The sequence below is a fragment of the Heloderma suspectum genome, chromosome 7 (genome assembly GCF_057233095.1).
Source record: "Heloderma suspectum isolate Gila_16-S chromosome 7, 16-S_ref, whole genome shotgun sequence".
NCBI lineage: Eukaryota > Metazoa > Chordata > Lepidosauria > Squamata > Helodermatidae > Heloderma > Heloderma suspectum.
The window spans coordinates 46,801,131-46,818,894 of NC_139464.1; the positions used below are offsets into that span (position 1 = coordinate 46,801,131).

Sequence of the window (17,764 nt, forward strand, 5' to 3'; positions counted from 1 at the left end):
AAAATGATCAAGGGGCTGCAGCAACTCCTCTATGAGGAAAAGCTACAACGTTTGGGATTTTTTAGAACAGAAAAAAGGGAGATAAAGGGGGACATGATAGAGGTGTATAAAATTATGTATGGTGTGGAGAAAACTGATATGTTTTTCTCCCTCTCTCATAATACTAGAATCATGGGTCATCCAATGAAGCTGAATGATGGAAGATTCAGGACAGATAAAAGTATTTCTTAACACAGCACATAATTAAGCTATGGAATTTGCTTCCACAGGATTTGGTGATGGCCACTGTGATGTTCCTTCCTGACTGTTAGAGCAATACGACAGTGGAACCCATGACCTGGGGAGGTGGTGGGCTCTCCCACACTGGAGGCCTTCAAGACGAGGCTGGACAGCCATCTGTCAGGGATGCTCTGGCTTGGATTCCTGCATTGATGGCCTTGTAGGCCCCTTCCAATCCTACTATTCTATGATTCTATGAATAGTAACAGGAAAATAGACATTTCTATTTGGTGGCATTAATAAATCAAACCAACACATAGGATTACATATATAATAAAACTAAAGTTTCATTAAATACAAGAAGAGTTATATAGGTTATTATTTAATCAGTCCTTAACCTGCCTACCCCTTCTAAGCCCTTCACCCCAAACTCCACTCACTAGATGTGCATTCACTGAATCCCTAAACCCTATCTGTTAAACTGTCTGTTCTCTCCTTTTAAACTCCTTAGACTTCTCTCACTCACAAGCCCCTCCCACCTTTCACACACCATTAGCTCTAGTTTACATGGATAACATTTTACAATTCAAACACAAGCATTTACATTATCATGCATATATTACAGCCACCAGCTTGGATGGCTTAAAAGGGGATTAGACACATCCATACAAGGTAAGGCCATCACTGGCCACTAGTCATGATGGGCTCTGAATGCTATATGCCTCTGAATACCCTAAGTGTGTGTGTGTGTGTGTACACACTACTGCACTCACGTCCTATTGGCCCCTATGGGAGAAGAATGGTGGCCTAGATAGACCTTTTGATCCAGCACAGTATGCTCTTAACTATTGTGCGTGAGGGGAGAAAGAGACCGGATGGGAAGGAAAATGTTTTGTGACTGGAGAGGAGCCTTCAGTCTTGCTACTTTTTTGCAGCCAACTTTAGCTGTTGGAACAGTCAGTACAGCTATACAGTTATGTACTATCCTAAAGATAATATAGCAACATACAAAACTGAAACTACAATGCGATATAGAGCGAAGGGGTAAAAAGAGAGCAGAGAGGCGAGCAGGACAGAGAACGAACGCGCGGCCGCTCCTCGCGCGCTTCCCATCAGCGCCCCGCCCCGCCCCGCCCCGCCCCGCGCGCCCCCGACCTGCCCGCCCCACTGAGAGGCGGGCCTGTGCGCCGTGAGGTCACGGCCGCTACGGGGCGGCTCCGCGGTATTTGTCAAGGGACGAGCGAGAAGGCCCGCCCCGGTTGGTGCCATTGGCCGGAAGATGGCGGTGAACAAGAACCACTCGGGGGCCGGCGGGGTGATCACGCCCAACGGGGAGAGGTAGCCGGAGGCGAAGCAGGGCAGGGCTGGGCTGGGGGGAACGGGGATTTCCACGTTGCCAACCCTCTCCACTCTCGGGGGTCGTGAGGCGCGCGTGTCGTGTTTAGCGTAGCGTCGGAGCGCCCGTGCCAAACGACTCGCGTGGTGAGCCTCAGGGGGCCCCCTTGAGAGGAAGTCGCCCCAGTTTCTCCCCAGGCGGCAGCGCCGCAGCTCCCCTCCCCACGCTACCCAGCGCGCATCCCTCCGCCCTGGGGAGTGTGTGACTGTGACGCGCAGCTGCTAGCCCGTGTAAATGTTACTCAGGGCGCCCCTTTTGTTTCCTTTGCCTCCTGCCCTGTTGACCTCCATGGGGCGGGGGCGTTAATGGGGCGGACGCCGCTTTGTCAGTGGCGCCCCTGGAGGCACTCAGCTTCTTTGTAGTGCAGCCCAAAACATGGTCACTTCACTTGGAACGGAGGCCCTCTGACTGCCGCTCACTTCCGTTGGGCCGTGCGCAGGATCGCGGTCTTTTATCACTCAGGCTGTGATTGTGACACACGCTCTTTCCTTTTCAGCCCCGGACGCTCGGTGCGCCCCTAATCCATGTTTCAGACATGGGCCGCACACGAGGAAACTTTGAGAACCACAGGCTGCCATGGGGGAAGGGAAGGGAAACAGCTCAGGATAAATCGCTTCCTTGCTATTTCTCTGGTACGCCAGTCACTTTACCAGAGGTTTAGATCAAGTGACTAGCCTGGAAAAGAAACACTAAGGGAGTTTACTGATTTTAGCGATATTACCCATATTTTACCCATATTAAGGAAGTAATACTATACCAACAGCAATAGAAAGCCACCAATACTGTACCTTTTGTTGTATATTCAGGACATACTGAGCAGATGGGCTGTGGATCTGGTAGTCATATGTCCTTCAGGGGATATCCATTGTCTGGGGCTATGGAGAGCTGTCATTTTTCTCAGAAACAACTGGGAAGTGTAGTAAAAGTTAGGTGCTTTGGAGTGATACACACAGCTGTGGTTCTGCAGGTGGTTTAAGCCACACACACCTTGTTTGCAGACTGGAATCTTGTTGGTTTAGAAAATTGTCACTCATTTTCTCTGTGCTGACACAGACTTGGAAGGAAAGCCAACAAGTTAAATCAGTCACATGATTTCTAGTTGGTCACAGAGACAGCTAGATTAGGCATTGCACTGCTCTTTCATAATGCAGACTTCAGCACTTGTAGGTTACAAGTAAAAAATTCCTGAGCAAGAAGGAGCCTAGGGCTACTTTGATGAGAGTATTCAAAATCTTTTGCAGAAAGAAGCTATAAGGAAGCCAGACTATGTTTTTGAAAGGTAAAAAAAGACACATGCTACAAAAACTATTCACATGTCAGTGTATGTATCCTTAATATTCATAAGTGTTTGAAGCTGTAGGGAGTATTGTGTGGGGACCTGCCATGTTGACTCGGCAGTTAAGACCAACATGCTTCTTTTTTGAGATAGAGAGGCTATATAGCTGTGCTCCTTTATCTGATCCAGTGCATGTTTATTCAAAAGTAAATCCCACTGTGTTCAACCAAACTTACTCATAAGTAAGTGTGCATACTATTGGAGCCATATGAGGGGGGGCACAAAGGTTTTCAGCTTTTGGCACACAGTGATGGAGAGCTCTCTCTCAAATACATTTATCACAATAGAAACTTTTTGCCTAGGAGCTTTCCCCCAAGCAATGGTGTTGAGTGGTCTGGGATACTTTTATGTAGATTTTCCTTTTACAAAGAACTAGGAATAGAAAGCCACCAAAATATATTCGTCCTGGAGCCAATGCCTAAGGGTTTACTACTATGAGTAAAATATAAGATTTATTGCTGGGATGTAGGTGGAATTACTCACCAGATTTTCCCCATGTTGATAGTTGTAGGGTTCAAATGTCCAGGGAAATTGCACTCCAGCTTAGTGTCTGAAGGCTAATGAGTTGTGTTTTCCTTTCTGAAATATCTGGGCTTGGCAATGGCTCTTCTTGACGAGTATTGTAGTGAACACTCACCTTACTGGCGTGTTCTGTAAAGCTTACTTAAAAATGCTAACATACCCTTATTTTGTCTCCTTCCCGGAAGTGTTCTCAAGTATTGTAAAGATGTCGAACTGACCTTCTCTGATGTGACTAACAAAGCAGAGATCTTCAAAGGCACCAAGAAAGGCATGGTGTTCCTCACTCCTTACAGGGTAGGTCTTGGGCAAGGGCCAGTTGCATCTTCTATAACATTCTTTTAGTCCAGATGCCTTTTTAAAGGATCATTTTTCACTTAATTAAGGACAGGTAATTTGAGATCCTTCAGTACATTTTTCCTGCACTATTACTGTATTTTTTTTTCTACACTAGTTGAAATTTTAGTGATGATAAGAGGGTGCCTTTTGTTCTTTTAATATTCAGAATGTCTACCACAAGTTCTTTGAGAGTTTCTAGATTATTTCTTTGAAGTTTCATCTTGCTTCCAGTGATGGCTGATAACGTGGGGGAGGACTCTGACTGACACAAAATGGAAACTGGCTCTGTGGGTTGTGCACATTACAAGCTCCTCTGCAAGAACTAGATTTCTTATCATCTTTGAAGGTGGCAGTTATTGGTCCTCTCTGGACTGTCTAAGTTGATTAGTTTGTGGGGGATATGGGAGAACTGCCTTGATGGTCCTTCCTAACTGATCAACCCCACAGAGTGGGAGATTTTTTTCAGCAGTTTGGGAACTCTTTTATGGGATTCTACATGGCTTTGCCCTATTGCTAATCTTGTTTTAAACTCTACATTGGGATGGGGAACATATGTGTTTCCATATGTGAGTAGCAGTCCACTAACATCAGCGCTAGCCATCATAGTCAGTCATGAGGGGAGTTGCAGTCAAACAGCATCCCAAGGTCTACATGACCCATCTCTGGTCTACATGAAGCTGCTGGGAGAGATTACTTGATAGTCTGGTGTGTGGTGATGACACCCAGCTTGCCCTTTCATGTTAATAGCATTGAGGATCAGGAGTATCTGTTCTGAAGTAAGGACGTTGAGATAATTGGGGTGGATGAAAGCAAATAAACTGATGGAAGCTGGAGAAAATGGAGGTACTGATTGCAGGTGGTCTGCTTGATACAGAGGAGGTTTGTTTACCTGTCCTCAATGGGATTCACTTTTCTTGAATTACTGCATATGTGGCTTGGTTCCTGGATGTGCAGATTACCAGGGAGGCTTTTAATCAATTACATTTGGTATGCCAGTTGCATCCTTTCCTGGAAAATGAGGACTTGGCAACACTGACCTGTGCCTTTTTTACATTGATGATTGTCTATTTGTAGTCTTTAGCCTTTCAAACTTGGGACCCACCTTTAATCCCAGCCCACAACATGGGACCTACTTTTTAATTTTATACTGTTTACATCTGTCTTGCTCCTTCCTCTAGGGTGACTGGATGCAAAGGAGGATAAGGCTTCCACCTCTTTAATAGTTGTAAGGGGAGTTTAGGCAAGTGCAGCTTTCCCAAACGCTGCATCTGCAGAAATTCCATCTTGTATATAACAAAGGTAAAGTGTTCTCATCCAGAGGAGGGAAGACAAACTAGCTTCAGCTTACTTCAGGTAACATGAAAATATTGTGGGTTGGGAAGTCTGCTGATCTGGCTGGGGTTGCACTCCCTCAAAAGACCAAGTTCACAGTTTGGTTGTTTTCCTGGACCTGACCCTAACTACTAAGGTGCGGGTGGTGTGAGTGGCTAGAAGCACCTTTTACCAACCTAGGCTGGTTCGCTAGCTGCACACTTATCTAGAGAAAGTGAACCTTGCCTCAGTTACACATGTCCTGGGTACATCCAGACAAGACTACTGCAATACACTGTGTGTGGGGCTACCTTTAAAGATGGTTCAGAAACTGTTACAGAACACAGCCACTGATATGCTTGTGGGGGCAAGAGTTTGAACCATATAGCACTGATACTATATCAGCTGCATTGGCTACTTATTTGTTTCCAAGCTCAGTTTAAAGTGCTTGACTTTTAAAGCTCTAAATGGTTTGTGATCAGGTTATTTCCTGGGGGATATGTGGCTCAACCACACTACAAGCGAGAAGGATCTTGGAATTGTTGACGATCACGAGCTGAATATGAGCCAACAATGTGATGTGGCTGCAAAAAAGGCAAATGCTCTTTGGGGCTGCATTCATAGAAGCATCGCTTCCAAATCCCGGGAAGTACTAGTTCCCCTCTACTCAGCACTGGTTCGGCCTCATCTGGAGTACTGTGTCCAGTTCTGGGCACCACACTTTAAGAAGGATGCAGACAAACTGGAGAGGGTTCAGAGGAGGGCAACAAAGATGATCAGGGAACTGGAAACAAAGCCCTATGAAGAGAGACTGAGAGAACTGGGCATGTTTAGCCTTGAGAAGACTGAGGGGAGATATAGCACTCTTCAAGTACTTGAAAGGTTGTCACAGAGAAGAAGGCCAGGATCTCTTCTTGATCATCCCAGAGTGCAGGACATGGAATAATGGGCTCAAGTTACAGGAAGCCAGATTCCGGCTGAACATCAGGAAAAACTTCCTGACTGTAAGAGCAATACAACAATGGAACCAATTACCTGGGGAGGTGGTGGGCTCTCCCACACTGGTGGCCTTCAAGACGAGGCTGGACAGCCATTTGTCAGGGATGCTCTTACTTGGATTCCTGCCTTGAGCAGGGGGTTGGACTCGATGGCCTTGTAGGCCCCTTCCAACCCTACTATTCTATGATTCTATTTGACGGATCTCCTGTACCCTGTCTGGGCCTTAAGTTTACTCACAGGCCCACCATCAAGATGCATCAGATTGGCAGGCACGAGAGACAGGGTCTTTTCATTTTCAGGGTCCCATAGCTCAGGAGCTCTGTCCCAAAAGAGGTACACACGGCCCCATCTTCATTTTTAAATTGACCTTAAAACATTGTTTCAATCTGCGTTCTATTAAAAGTGTTGTAAGTTGAGTTTCAAGCTACTCCTGCATTTATTTTTTGCTACTGGATGATTATTCCAATTGTAAAAATTGCCTTATTGTTTTAATTATCTTTCATAGGCTACCCTGGGAGGGCTTTGGCCTGAAAGGTGGCATACAGGTACTTTAATTAAATTTAAATTTGCACCTTGCCACCTTCTCTCTTAACAAGACACAAACACACAGAACAAAAATATGGCGGTGCCACTGGTGCAATCCCTCTTGGATTGAGAGGCACTATTTATATGTGGCTTCTGATGGGCCAGCTGACAATTAAGATACCATTGCTACACATTCCACATCGGGCTGTTTAGAAGTCAGCTTCTTGACTGGGGTTGGGCAGGAAGATAATGGCACCACACTTCTGCTGTCTACACTGGTTCCCACTTAATTTCTAGACAGGGACAACTCAAAAGTGCTGGTGACTATGAAGCCTATATAGGTTGGGCCAGGCATACCTTTTCCCTTTAATAGCCCCCCACCCTCTCTTATTGAAGGCCTGCTCAACTCAAAAGCTGAAAGCTACGAGTACTAGCAACATACCAAGGAGAAGGTTTGGTGGAACACCTCCATGCTGGAACTGCCTCCCAAAGACGGAGCCCAAATGTTGTAGATGTTTAGGAAAAAGTGAAGGCACTTTATCAGGCTTCTGTGAAAACATTGCTATGAATCCTGAAGGTCTGATGTGGTGAATTGGCTTTCTCTGGCCTTGAAATATGAGCAATTTGTACATGATTGTTTACTATGAAGTGTTATTTTGTGTAATAGTTTGTATCCCTGCATTAGCTGCTTTGGGCCTTTTATAGAAGAGAGAAAGTGAGGGTATACGTTTGATAACTCAATATCTTGCAGGTCATTTTTGTGTCCAAGAGCAAAGACCAAATGATGTCCTTCATGATGCCGTTCCATCTGTTGAAAGGATGCTCAATTGAACAGCCAGTATTTTCTGCTAATTATATCAAAGGAGTGATACAAGCAGAACCAGGAGGTCTGTATTATCACTTATCGAGGCAAATTAATTTCATAGCTCATTGATTTTAGAGAAGCTATGTGCAAAAACTACCAGAGGGATTTCGTTTTGTATTTCCATTGTTCTTGAGCAGGTGCATCCATGGGAAATCTGTGCATATAGATTTGAAGATGTGATATAATTCCAGCGTGAATGTCACATGCCAGCAATGGGCTTTACCGATTGTGTGTTTACCATCCCACCCCCAATACCCTATAAGGAATTCGATTCCCATTCAGCACTCACCTTATGAAAATATCCTCTTGGCTTACAAATGTTTTCTTCAGTGGAATTACTATAGAGTAAACAACAAGGGTTTTCACCTAAGTTTTATTATTCTTGTATCTTGATCTGGGAAGAGAAAAAGTTGGGTTTTATTGTGGAAGGTAATTTTTCAGAAAACATTCAATTCAGTTCAGACTTTCTTGCAAAGCCATACAGACTTCTTGCTGGAATAAGAAAGTGAAAGAATCTGTTGGTAGAAATTCTTAATTCACATTTTGGTTAAATTTCAGACCCTGATTAAATTCATAAATCAGTGGAAAATGTTTGATTGGGCTTTGGATTAAACTACTCACCTCCAGTCTTATCAGAAGAAATACAACTTTTCACACATTGGTGTTTTTAGGTACTACTTTAAATATGTGGGAACTGCTTTGTGAGTCCCTTTCGGTGGCTGTGAGGAAAAACAGAGCAATCCAAGTACTACTCTTGGACAAAACACATTGAAACTCAGTTTGTGGGAGAAGTACTTGGTGGTGTAGGGAGGCTGTATTAAAGTCTTCTGCTAGTTTATTGAGAAACTCTTGTTGATTATTCTTTTGCCAAGAAGCATTAAAGGTAACTCTAATATTATCTTGACAATCTCTTCAGAAGCTGCCCTAATTAAAACTTTTACATGCCTGTTTTTTCCTAGGTGGCTGGGAAGGGGAGGCTTCGTTTAAGATGAGCTTCTTCAGTGGAGGTGCCATAGAGTTTGGGCAAATGATGTTCAGACTTGCTAGTGATGGTAAGATTTCCCCTTCACTCCCCTGAATTATTCTGTAGCTACTTTCTGGTTCTGATAGTGGTAATTAATGGCTGTACCTCCAAGGCAGTCGTTCAACTGTCCTTAAATGTTAATGCACAATCCTAGATGCTGCCTCCCACCACCCCTGGCTTGTTTTCAATCTCATGGTCTAGTCTTGCTCAAAGTGCAGTACTGGCAAAAACATTATCAATATGATGGGAAATGAGATAGTTTTGCCTAAAATCAGTCTCCTTTTAATTGATTTAAGACCCAGGGATTTGAAGTCCAGGAGTTCATGCGCTGAAATGTGCTTACTAAATGTATTTATGTTTAGCTTCTAGGGGGACACCTGCTCAGAGCTTTGGCTATGGGTATGCACCTATTCATGGGGGCTATGCTCCTCCATCTTTTTCTGGAGGGTATGCAACTGCACCAGGGACCTACGTTGTACCCCCACCAGCTGGTGGAACATACGTTTATATGCCTGCACAAATGAATGGATATGGACCTCCTCAACCTATGGGATATCCATATGCACCTCCTCCAGGTAAACAATTCTAACGGTCTTCATAAGACAGCTCAAATCAGGGCTGCATTGTAATTTGTCTGTAGAACTGGACAAAATGTGTAGCCATTCCATGTAGATAAAATGACTGGAGCAGCTTGCCCAAATCTACCCAATTTGCCCAAATCTACCCAAGCGTGAAAGAATTTCCCACTATGGAGAGGATCATATTAAGTATAGAATGCCTGGGATACATTAAATATGGATAAAAATGACTTCTCTAAACAAGATAGAATTAAGGCTCGTCTACATGGCTTGTGACTTTAGGTGCTTGGATGCATTGTTTCGGCACATCCATTCCCTACAGTGTGTCTCTGCGGGGTGACTCAGTCTCTGTTGGTGCCCTGCTATCTATATAACCAACGGGAACAATTGCAGGACCACCAGCAACTGCAGCTCGCACAGCAGTTGCTGCATTTTGAGTGTGTGAGTGTCCGGGGAAAGCTCCTTGGCTGCTTCTAGGAGAGGAGGATGAAATGTTATGTAGAAAAAAATTGTCCCGCTAAACTGCTGCTAGCTGAATACTCCTCTGAAGTGTGCATGGACAGATGTGGAATTTGTCTTCTTTCTTCAGGCATGTATCCACCACCTCCTGGGATGTATATGCCACCACCTCCCCCATATCCTGGTCCCTCTTCTGCTACAGGACCTTCAGCCCCAACTGATGAAGGAGCTTCAGCACCTAGAACCTGGACGGAGCCGGGAATGCCGGGTAAGACTGTAGGATAGCTTTCATTAAGAATGGGAATAATTGCACCAGATTCCGAAGACATCTGTTTCTAGATTTTGAGTATGTTATTTGAAGAGATGTAAACTGTCAAGCCCCTTCATGGATCACTGCCTTGTTGTGGCGAAGGGGCTTGCGTAACTCAGTGAAGCCATAAGCTATGCTGTGCAGGGCCACCCAAGACGGACAGGTCATGGCAGAGAGTTCTGACAAAATGTGGTCCACTGGAGAAGGAAATGGCAACCCACTCCAGTATTCTTGCCAAGAAAACCCCATGGAACGTATCACAAGGCTAAAAGATATGACGCCGGAAGATGAGCCCCTCAGGTCGGAAGGTGTCCAATATGCTACTGGGGAAGAGCAGAGGGTATTTCCAAGTAGCGCCAGAAAGAGTGAAGAGGCTGGGCCAAAGCCGAAAGGACACTCAGCTGTGGATGTGTCTGGTGGTGAAAAGAAAATCCGATGCTGTAAAGAACAATATTGTTTAGGAACCTGGAATGTCAGATCAATGAATCAAGGTAAGCTGGAGGTGGTCAAACATGAGATGGCAAGATTGAACATCGACATCTTGGGAATCAGCGAACTAAAATGGACAGGCATAGGCGAATTTAATTCAGGTGACCATCATATCTACTATTGTGGGCGAGAATCCCTTAGAAGAAATGGAGTAGCACTCATAGTCAACAAAAGGGTGGGAAAAGCAGTACTGGGGTACAATCTTAAAAATGATAGAATGATCTCAGTACGAATCCAAGGCAAACCATTCAACATCACAGTAATTCAAGTCTATGCCCCAACCACTGAGGCCGAAGAAGCTGAGGTTGATCGGTTCTGTGAAGACCTACAACACCTTCTAGAACTAACACCCAAAAAAGATGTCCTCTTCATCATAGGGGATTGGAATGCTAAAGTAGGAAGTCAAGAAATCACCGGGATAACAGGCAGGCATGGCCTTGGTGTACAAAATGAAGCAGGACAAAAGCTAATAGAGTTTTGCCAAGAGAACATGCTGATCATAGCAAACACTCTTTTCCAACAGCACAAGAGGCGACTCTACACATGGACGTCACCAGATGGTCAATATCGAAATCAGATTGATTATGTCCTTTGCAACCAAAGATGGAGAAGCTCCATACAGTCAGTAAAAACAAGACCTGGAGCTGACTGTGGCTGAGATCATGAGCTGCTTCTTGCAAAATTTCGGCTTAAATTGAAGAACGTCGGGAAAACCACTAAACCGTTCAGGTATGACCTAAATCATATCCCTGATGAATATACAGTGGAGGTGAGGAATAGATTTCAGGGATTAGACCTGATAGACAGAGTGCCTGAGGAACTATGGACGGAGGTCCGTAACATTGTTCAGGAGGCAGCAACGAAATCCATCCCAAAGAAAAAGAAATGCAGAAAGCAAAGTGGCTGTCTGATGAGGCTTTACAAGTAGCTCACGAAAGAAGGGAAGCGAAAAGCAAGGGAGAAAGGGGAAGATATATCCAACTGAATGCAGAGTTCCAGAGAATAGCAAGGAGAGACAAGAAGGCCTTCTGAAATGAACAATGCAAAGAAATCGAGGAAAACAACAGAATGGGAAAGACTAGAGATCTCTTCAAGAAAACTGGAGATCTCAAGGGAACGTTTTGTGCAAAGACGGGCATGATAAAGGACAAAGAAGGCAGGGACCTAACAGAAGCAGATGAGATTAAGAAGAGGTGGCAAGAATACACAGAAGAACTATACAGGAAAGATCTGAATGTCCCTGATAGCCATGATAGTGCGGTCACTGAACTTGAGCCAGACATCCTCGAGAATGAAGTCAAGTGGGCCTTAGGAAGCATTAGTAATAACAAAGCTAGCGGAGATGACAGTATTCCAGCCGAGCTATTTAAAATCCTAAAAGATGATGCTGTTAAAGTGCTGCATTCAATATGCCAACAAATCTGGAACACTCAACAGTGGCCACAAGACTGGAAAAGGTCAGTTTACATTCCAGTTCCAAAGAAGGGCAACGCCAAAGAGTGTTCAAACTACCGCACAATTGCGCTCATTTCACATGCCAGCAAGGTGATGCTCAAAATCCTACAAGCTAGGCTTCAGCAGTATGCGAACTGAGAACTACCGGAAGTACAAGCTGGGTTTTGAAGAGGCAGAGGAACTAGAGATCAAATCGCCAACATTCGCTGCATCATGGAGAAAGCAAGAGAATTCCAGAAAAACGTCTATTTCTGCTTCATTGACTACGCTAAAGCCTTTGATTGTGTGGATCACAACAAACTGCGGCAAATTCTGAAAGTGATGGGAGTACCAGACCACCTTACCTGTCTCCTGAGAAACCTGTACGAGGGTCAAGAAGCAACAGTAAGAACCAGACATGGAACAACCGAGTGGTTCAAAATTGGGAAAGGAGTACGACAAGGCTGCATATTGTCACCCTGCTTATTTAACTTATATGCAGAGTACATCATGAGAAATGCCGGGTTGGATGAATCAGAGGTCGGAATTAAGATTGCTGGGAGAATTATCAACAACCTCCGATATGTAGACGATACCACCCTAATGGCAGAAAGCGAAGAGGATCTAAAGAGCCTCTTGTTGAGGGTGAAAGAGGAGAGTGCAAAAGCTGGTTTGAAACTCAACATTAAAAAAACGAAGCTTATGGCATCTGGCCCCATCACTTCCTGGCATATAGAAGGGGAAGAAATGGAAGCAGTGACAGATTTTACTTTCTTGGGCTCCAAGATCACCGCAGACGGTGACTGTAGCCCTGAAATTAAAAGACGCTTGCTCCTTGGGAGGAAAGCTATGGCCAACCTAGACAGCATAGTAAGAAGCAGAGACATCACCTTGCCGACAAAGGTCCGTCTAATCAAAGCTATGGTTTTCCCAGTAGTAATGTATGGCTGTGAGAGCTGGACTATAAGGAAGGCTGAGCGCCGAAGAATTGATGCTTTCGAACTGTGGTGCTGGAGAAGACTCTTACGAGTCCCCTGGACTGCAAGGAGGTCAAATCAGTCCATCCTAAAGGAAATCAACCCTGAGTGCTCATTGGAAGGACAGATACTGAAGCTGAAGCTCCAATATTTTGGCCACCTAATGCGAAGAGAAAACTCCCTGGAAAAGACCCTGATGCTGGGAAAGACTGAAGGCAAAAGGAGAAGGGGACGGCAGAGGATGAGATGGTTAGATAGCATCACGGATGCAATGAATAAGAACTTGAGCACGCTCCGGGAGAGAGCGCAGGACAGGAAGGCCTGGCGTGCTATGGTCCATGGGGTCACGAAGAGTCGGACACGACTGAACGACTGAACAACAACAACAAAACTGTCAAGCTGTCGTGATACTTTGTAACTCACTTCTGATCTACCAGATCTCTTGTTCTTTGGAACTTGTCTGGAATGTAGTCTACAGAAGAATATATTTTCTGGAACTCCTGTTACATGTGGTGATTGTGCAGAAGCAGTCAGCTGATTTCCTTAGGCGCATTTTTATAGTGAGGACTTATCCCATTCTAATAGCCATAGGAGCCCATGAAGTTATATGTAACCCTGAGGGATGTGGAGTGATAATTATGAAAGACTGGCGCAAAGTCTCAAAAGCTTTGGATTCCGGAATGCTCACTAACAAGAATGCAGTGACTAAAGCCCAGGTGGCTACCTAATCCTGGAGGAAGTGTTGGGACTGCCATCTATATATGTGGATCCCTCCCTCCCTCTCTCTCTCTGTCATCATGTTTCTTCTCTGTGCTCATTGTGGGATCTTTTCTCCTATGGCCTGCCTCCCCCAAATCAATGCAGTTCACAAGCCAAGCTGCTGCCAAGTGATGACCTTCTTTCTTGCTGAGAATGCAGAATCTGCCCTCTTGTCTTATCCAGAAAATGATGCAAAACAGGGATATTTGTGGTTATAAATAGTATGTATGTGTGTTGTGTTTTGTAAAAAGAAAAAAAAGCTCTGGCTGATTCATCTCTTATGCTGTAGGTGGGAACAAAGCAGCAGAGGCAACTTCCAGCGCATATTATAACCCAGCCAATCCTCATAATGTCTACATGCCTATGGTAAGGAATTTCTCTAGAGCTTATCGTTTTGTGGGGGGGAAATGAGAGTAGGAAGAGGTAGAATTCTTCCTCCCCTAGCATCTGGCTGAACATAACTTGCTGCTGCTAAAATTATAGAATGCGGCTTTTTAAAGCATAGTAAGCACACCTGTTATCTTTGCTTCCTAGTGTACTAGAGCATGGCAAGTGTAAGGAATGTAAAATGCAATGTGAAAAAGCATCTGTAAGACAGTGGTCATGTCAGGAATATCAAAGAGGCCTGGCTACGAAAGCTGCTTTCTGAACCAAAGATTGCTCTTTGCCTATTATTGACAGGCAGCTTGACCTGGGGGAAAGAGAACATTATGAGACAAATTCTTGCTCAGTAAGGTTCATAAGGCCTCAGACAGGGTAAAACCAAAGAGAACAAGTTGGGAAATTTCTATAGAACTGTACAAGTAAACAAGATGTCAACAAATATGAATGAATGAATATGGAGATGCAGGATTAAAAGACTACAGTAGCCAGTCACATCACATATCATGTTCAAGTGTAAACTATAAAAGTAAAGGGAATATACTAGGCATGATCGTTCCTGGCAGGGGTAACCTCTGCTAGAAAAAAGCTGTGTTGGTAATGTATGTACTATGGTTTGACTTGTTCTCTTTTCCTGTTTTAAACTTTGTCAGCAAGTACCATGGTATCATTTTCTTTCTATAATTATCATAAATATATTTGCTCTTTGCTAATACGCGTTTTAAAATATAATCTTTGAGCATGTATTTATAAAGTCATGATGTGCAAACAGGCCCAATTACAAGGCAGCATGGGTTAATTAACTTGCAGGGTGCACCAGCCATCAATTTGAATATGCAAGCTGTGGCGGGCACACGCCGTGGTGTGGCGTGTCATGTGAACCCAGGCAATGTGTGTTATGTGAGGGTTAAAGAACCCTCGCACAACCCTAGAACAACCCACAGTGTCTTAGGATGATGTGCAAACTAGATCACTGTGTTGTCTGTGTATGACTGAGTCCTTCTCAGCATCAAGAAAACCCAAGCCAAATATAGAGAGGAAGTAAGGGCCTGTCACTAATAACCATGGAGTCTAATTAGATTTATTATCCTTATAGTTTCCCGTTACAGCAGCAGTGCTAAAGATGAATGGAAGAGTGTTGAATTTCAGAGAAAAATAGGTTGCATTAATAACAAACATTCATCAGTTAAATAACGCTGCTTGGAGAATCTAGAATGCACCCCTCCTCCTGTTAGTTTTATTGAGAATGGAGCAGTTGCAACCATGTCTAACTGCCCAGCTTTTGTCTCACTCCAAGTGTGTGCTGATTACATACAATGGTGTACTCTGGCTTACAACTTAGTGCCCAAACGGTACTGGCTGCCTCTTGTACCGTGTGAAGATCAACAAGGTGCTTTGTGGCTTGAGGGCTCTCATTTTAGACGTCGTGTCCATTCTGGAATATGATGGATCACAAAGGATGTGAATTGGAATGTCTTAATCTAATGGAGCCTTAAATACAACAAAGGTATATCTTAAAAGTGGGCAGAAGTTATGAAAACCGCCCAGAGAGCTTCAGCTATTGGGCGGTATAGAAATGAAATAAAATAAATAAGGCAAAATTTGGATATGCTGCATAAAGTGGGACCACCCGCGTACAATAGATGTGACAAGTTAATAACGTCTCCATTTATTTTAGGATCTGCCACCTCCTTATGCACCACCTGATGAAAAGAAGAACAACTAACAGGAGCCACCACCCTCCCATGTTTTTTGCCCTAGGAAGACCTTTGCTGTTGCCGCCTCCTTCTGGTTCTTTATATCTCGTCATCCTGTGTCAGCAACGTGCAAGATGTTGTGGGACAAAACACCTGCTGTTCTTACACTTTTAGCATGGCAGCATAAAAGGGCAGTGACAGCAATGCTTTCCTGACTGCTTGCTTTCTCTTTTGAGGCTAGGATAGGACAGCTGTGACTGAGCCCTTAGCTTTGAAGGAAGAGATGAATTATCCATAATGCAGATGAAGCCACTTCTCATGTAGGAATAAAACTGAAGGTCTTTATGTGGAACAAAACACTTTCATAATGGAGACAGATACTTGTATCTGACAGGAGTATTATGCTTTTACGCATCTCTGCATGCCTATTGGCATCAGTGTGACATATTACAATTCTCACTTCATGCAGTTTAATGCATAAGAGGGAATTCTGTAAACATGTGGAGGCTTGTATCTCTTTCCAGAAAAAAAGTACCAAGGAGGACTTTGGGGGAAATTCTTCAATGATGTTTAGAAAAAGTGGCCGGGGGGATAGATGACAAAAAGTAAATCAATAGCTGTATTTTTAAATAACTGTTACTCCATCTCCAGGTCATAGGTATAAAACCAGGCTCTGAAGCAAAGATCTTCTCAGTTCTTGCAACCTAAGTTATCCCTTGCAAAAGGGTGCCAGGAGATATGTGTATGTGTGAAGTTGTATGTAGTAGGTTTCTCTGCTTCTTTCTTTTTGGCTGTTGGGTCAATGTCTCAATGTAGCCTGTTGTCTGATGTGGGGGATTGGCAGTGGGTCTCAAATTCAAATGAGGCCAGATTGTCCCATACCTATTCTTATCGCAGATGGGAAACCTGGGAAGGATCCATTTATCTGAATTGGAACCAAAGATATGGCTTTATGAAACTAGTCACCTGGAGTTAAGAGGAGCAAAATGTAGTTAAGCAAAGTTTGTAGATTGTGGTACAGAAAAAGACCAAGCACCAGATACCAAATGTTCTGAGAGGACCCAAGCAGAATGTTTTGGTCTCTCTGAGATGGGCCAGTCCTCGCCCACAATTTCATTATATGCAGTAGGAGCCAGTATGGCACAGAGGGGTATATTTAATAGGAAAGTGCTTTTTCTGTTACAGAATATGGAAATGATTCTAGCCGTTAACTTGATAAAGTCCTGAGCTGGAATACCAAGGCTATTTCTCCTTTCTAGGCTTCTGTTTGAGTTGATCTAGGCCCTAACATAATTAGAAAGCACTATATGAGGAATTTGGGGGTGGGGTGGGGAAAGTATTGAAACTTCTTATCATGTTAGAAGAGATGGCTTAAATTTGAGTAAAGTAGGTTAAAATGGGATTTGCCAGCAAGCATTGCAGAGGCAATTAGCATTCCTGTATTTTGGTTGTCTTATTGTTCTAGCGTGACTTTTCACATAGGTAGTCTCCTTATATTTATTCTGAAGAGAACTCCTGCTCCACTGATGTAATGGAGAATATAACTTACCTAAAACCTAATCATTTATGGCATCTTTTCCTCTTACCTCCTGGATGCTAGGGGTATATTTCACAAGAAAAAGCCCAGAACACACTGGTATGTGTTCATAGATCCCTTTCTTTCTATATGCCCTCTACTAACTGAACATATTACTCAGCAGGCATAGGAGGAACCTTTCTATTAAACCCTTTTAATCTGAATCCAAGAGGCTTAACAGCTTTCCATAATTTAATATTTAGCTATGTTTGTAATATTTTTGAAGTGCACTTTAATACAGAAACATTGAAATATTTGTGTTTGTAGTGATGTGATAACTTGATTTGTCAAGATAATTTGTCTTTTGTGCAATGATCATGGAGTGAGGGGCTGGGATCGTTTCTTGCTAAAGGTGTGAAAAACTGCCATATAGTTATGTCATGCCAGGAGTAACTTGGAAAACAAATATTAAAATTTACCGTTTTCAGACTTAGGCAGGAAACATCAGAATAACAATTCTGGATACCTTACCGGATTACACAGATGACATAAAGGCATAGAGTTCCCTAAACTGTAGGATCTACTGCAGCTGGATCTCTTAAAGCAGGGGCAGGAACAGGTAGCTCTCCAG

General features: G+C 43.7%; 2 protein-coding genes across 4 annotated transcripts in view; one reads left to right on the forward strand and one right to left on the reverse strand.

Moving 5' to 3' along the window:
* Positions 1-1,471: 1,471 nt before the first annotated feature.
* WBP2NL (WBP2 N-terminal like) lies at positions 1,472-17,449 on the forward strand. Of its 3 annotated transcripts, XM_084810015.1 has the most exons (10): positions 1,472-1,557; positions 2,112-2,247; positions 2,857-2,894; positions 3,659-3,767; positions 7,396-7,531; positions 8,469-8,561; positions 8,896-9,108; positions 9,701-9,838; positions 13,829-13,905; positions 15,599-17,449. In XM_084810015.1, the coding sequence occupies exons 2-10, from the start codon at positions 2,140-2,142 to the stop codon at positions 15,644-15,646; spliced, it is 960 nt and encodes a 319-aa protein (XP_084666141.1). In that variant the 5' UTR covers positions 1,472-1,557; positions 2,112-2,139; the 3' UTR covers positions 15,647-17,449. The 3 variants fall into 3 exon arrangements, with proteins under 3 accessions (XP_084666141.1, XP_084666143.1, XP_084666142.1); XM_084810017.1 differs by lacking the exon at positions 2,857-2,894; XM_084810016.1 differs by lacking the exons at positions 2,112-2,247; positions 2,857-2,894.
* NAGA (alpha-N-acetylgalactosaminidase) overlaps positions 7,813-17,764 on the reverse strand; it is a 34,133-nt gene continuing 24,181 nt past the window's right edge. Inside the window, exon 14 of the transcript XR_014784323.1 lies at positions 7,813-7,903. The gene's annotated coding sequence lies outside the window, so the exon portion shown is untranslated. The remainder of the gene's footprint in view (positions 7,904-17,764) is intronic.

Coding starts and splice junctions, on each gene's coding strand:
- WBP2NL (XM_084810015.1), top strand. CDS start 2,140: ATGTTTCAGACATGGGCCGCACACGAGGAAACTTTGAGAACCACAGGC. Junction 9,109..9,700: donor TCCATATGCACCTCCTCCAG/GTAAACAATTCT, acceptor TTCTTTCTTCAG/GCATGTATCCACCACCTCCT. Junction 13,906..15,598: donor ATAATGTCTACATGCCTATG/GTAAGGAATTTC, acceptor CATTTATTTTAG/GATCTGCCACCTCCTTATGC.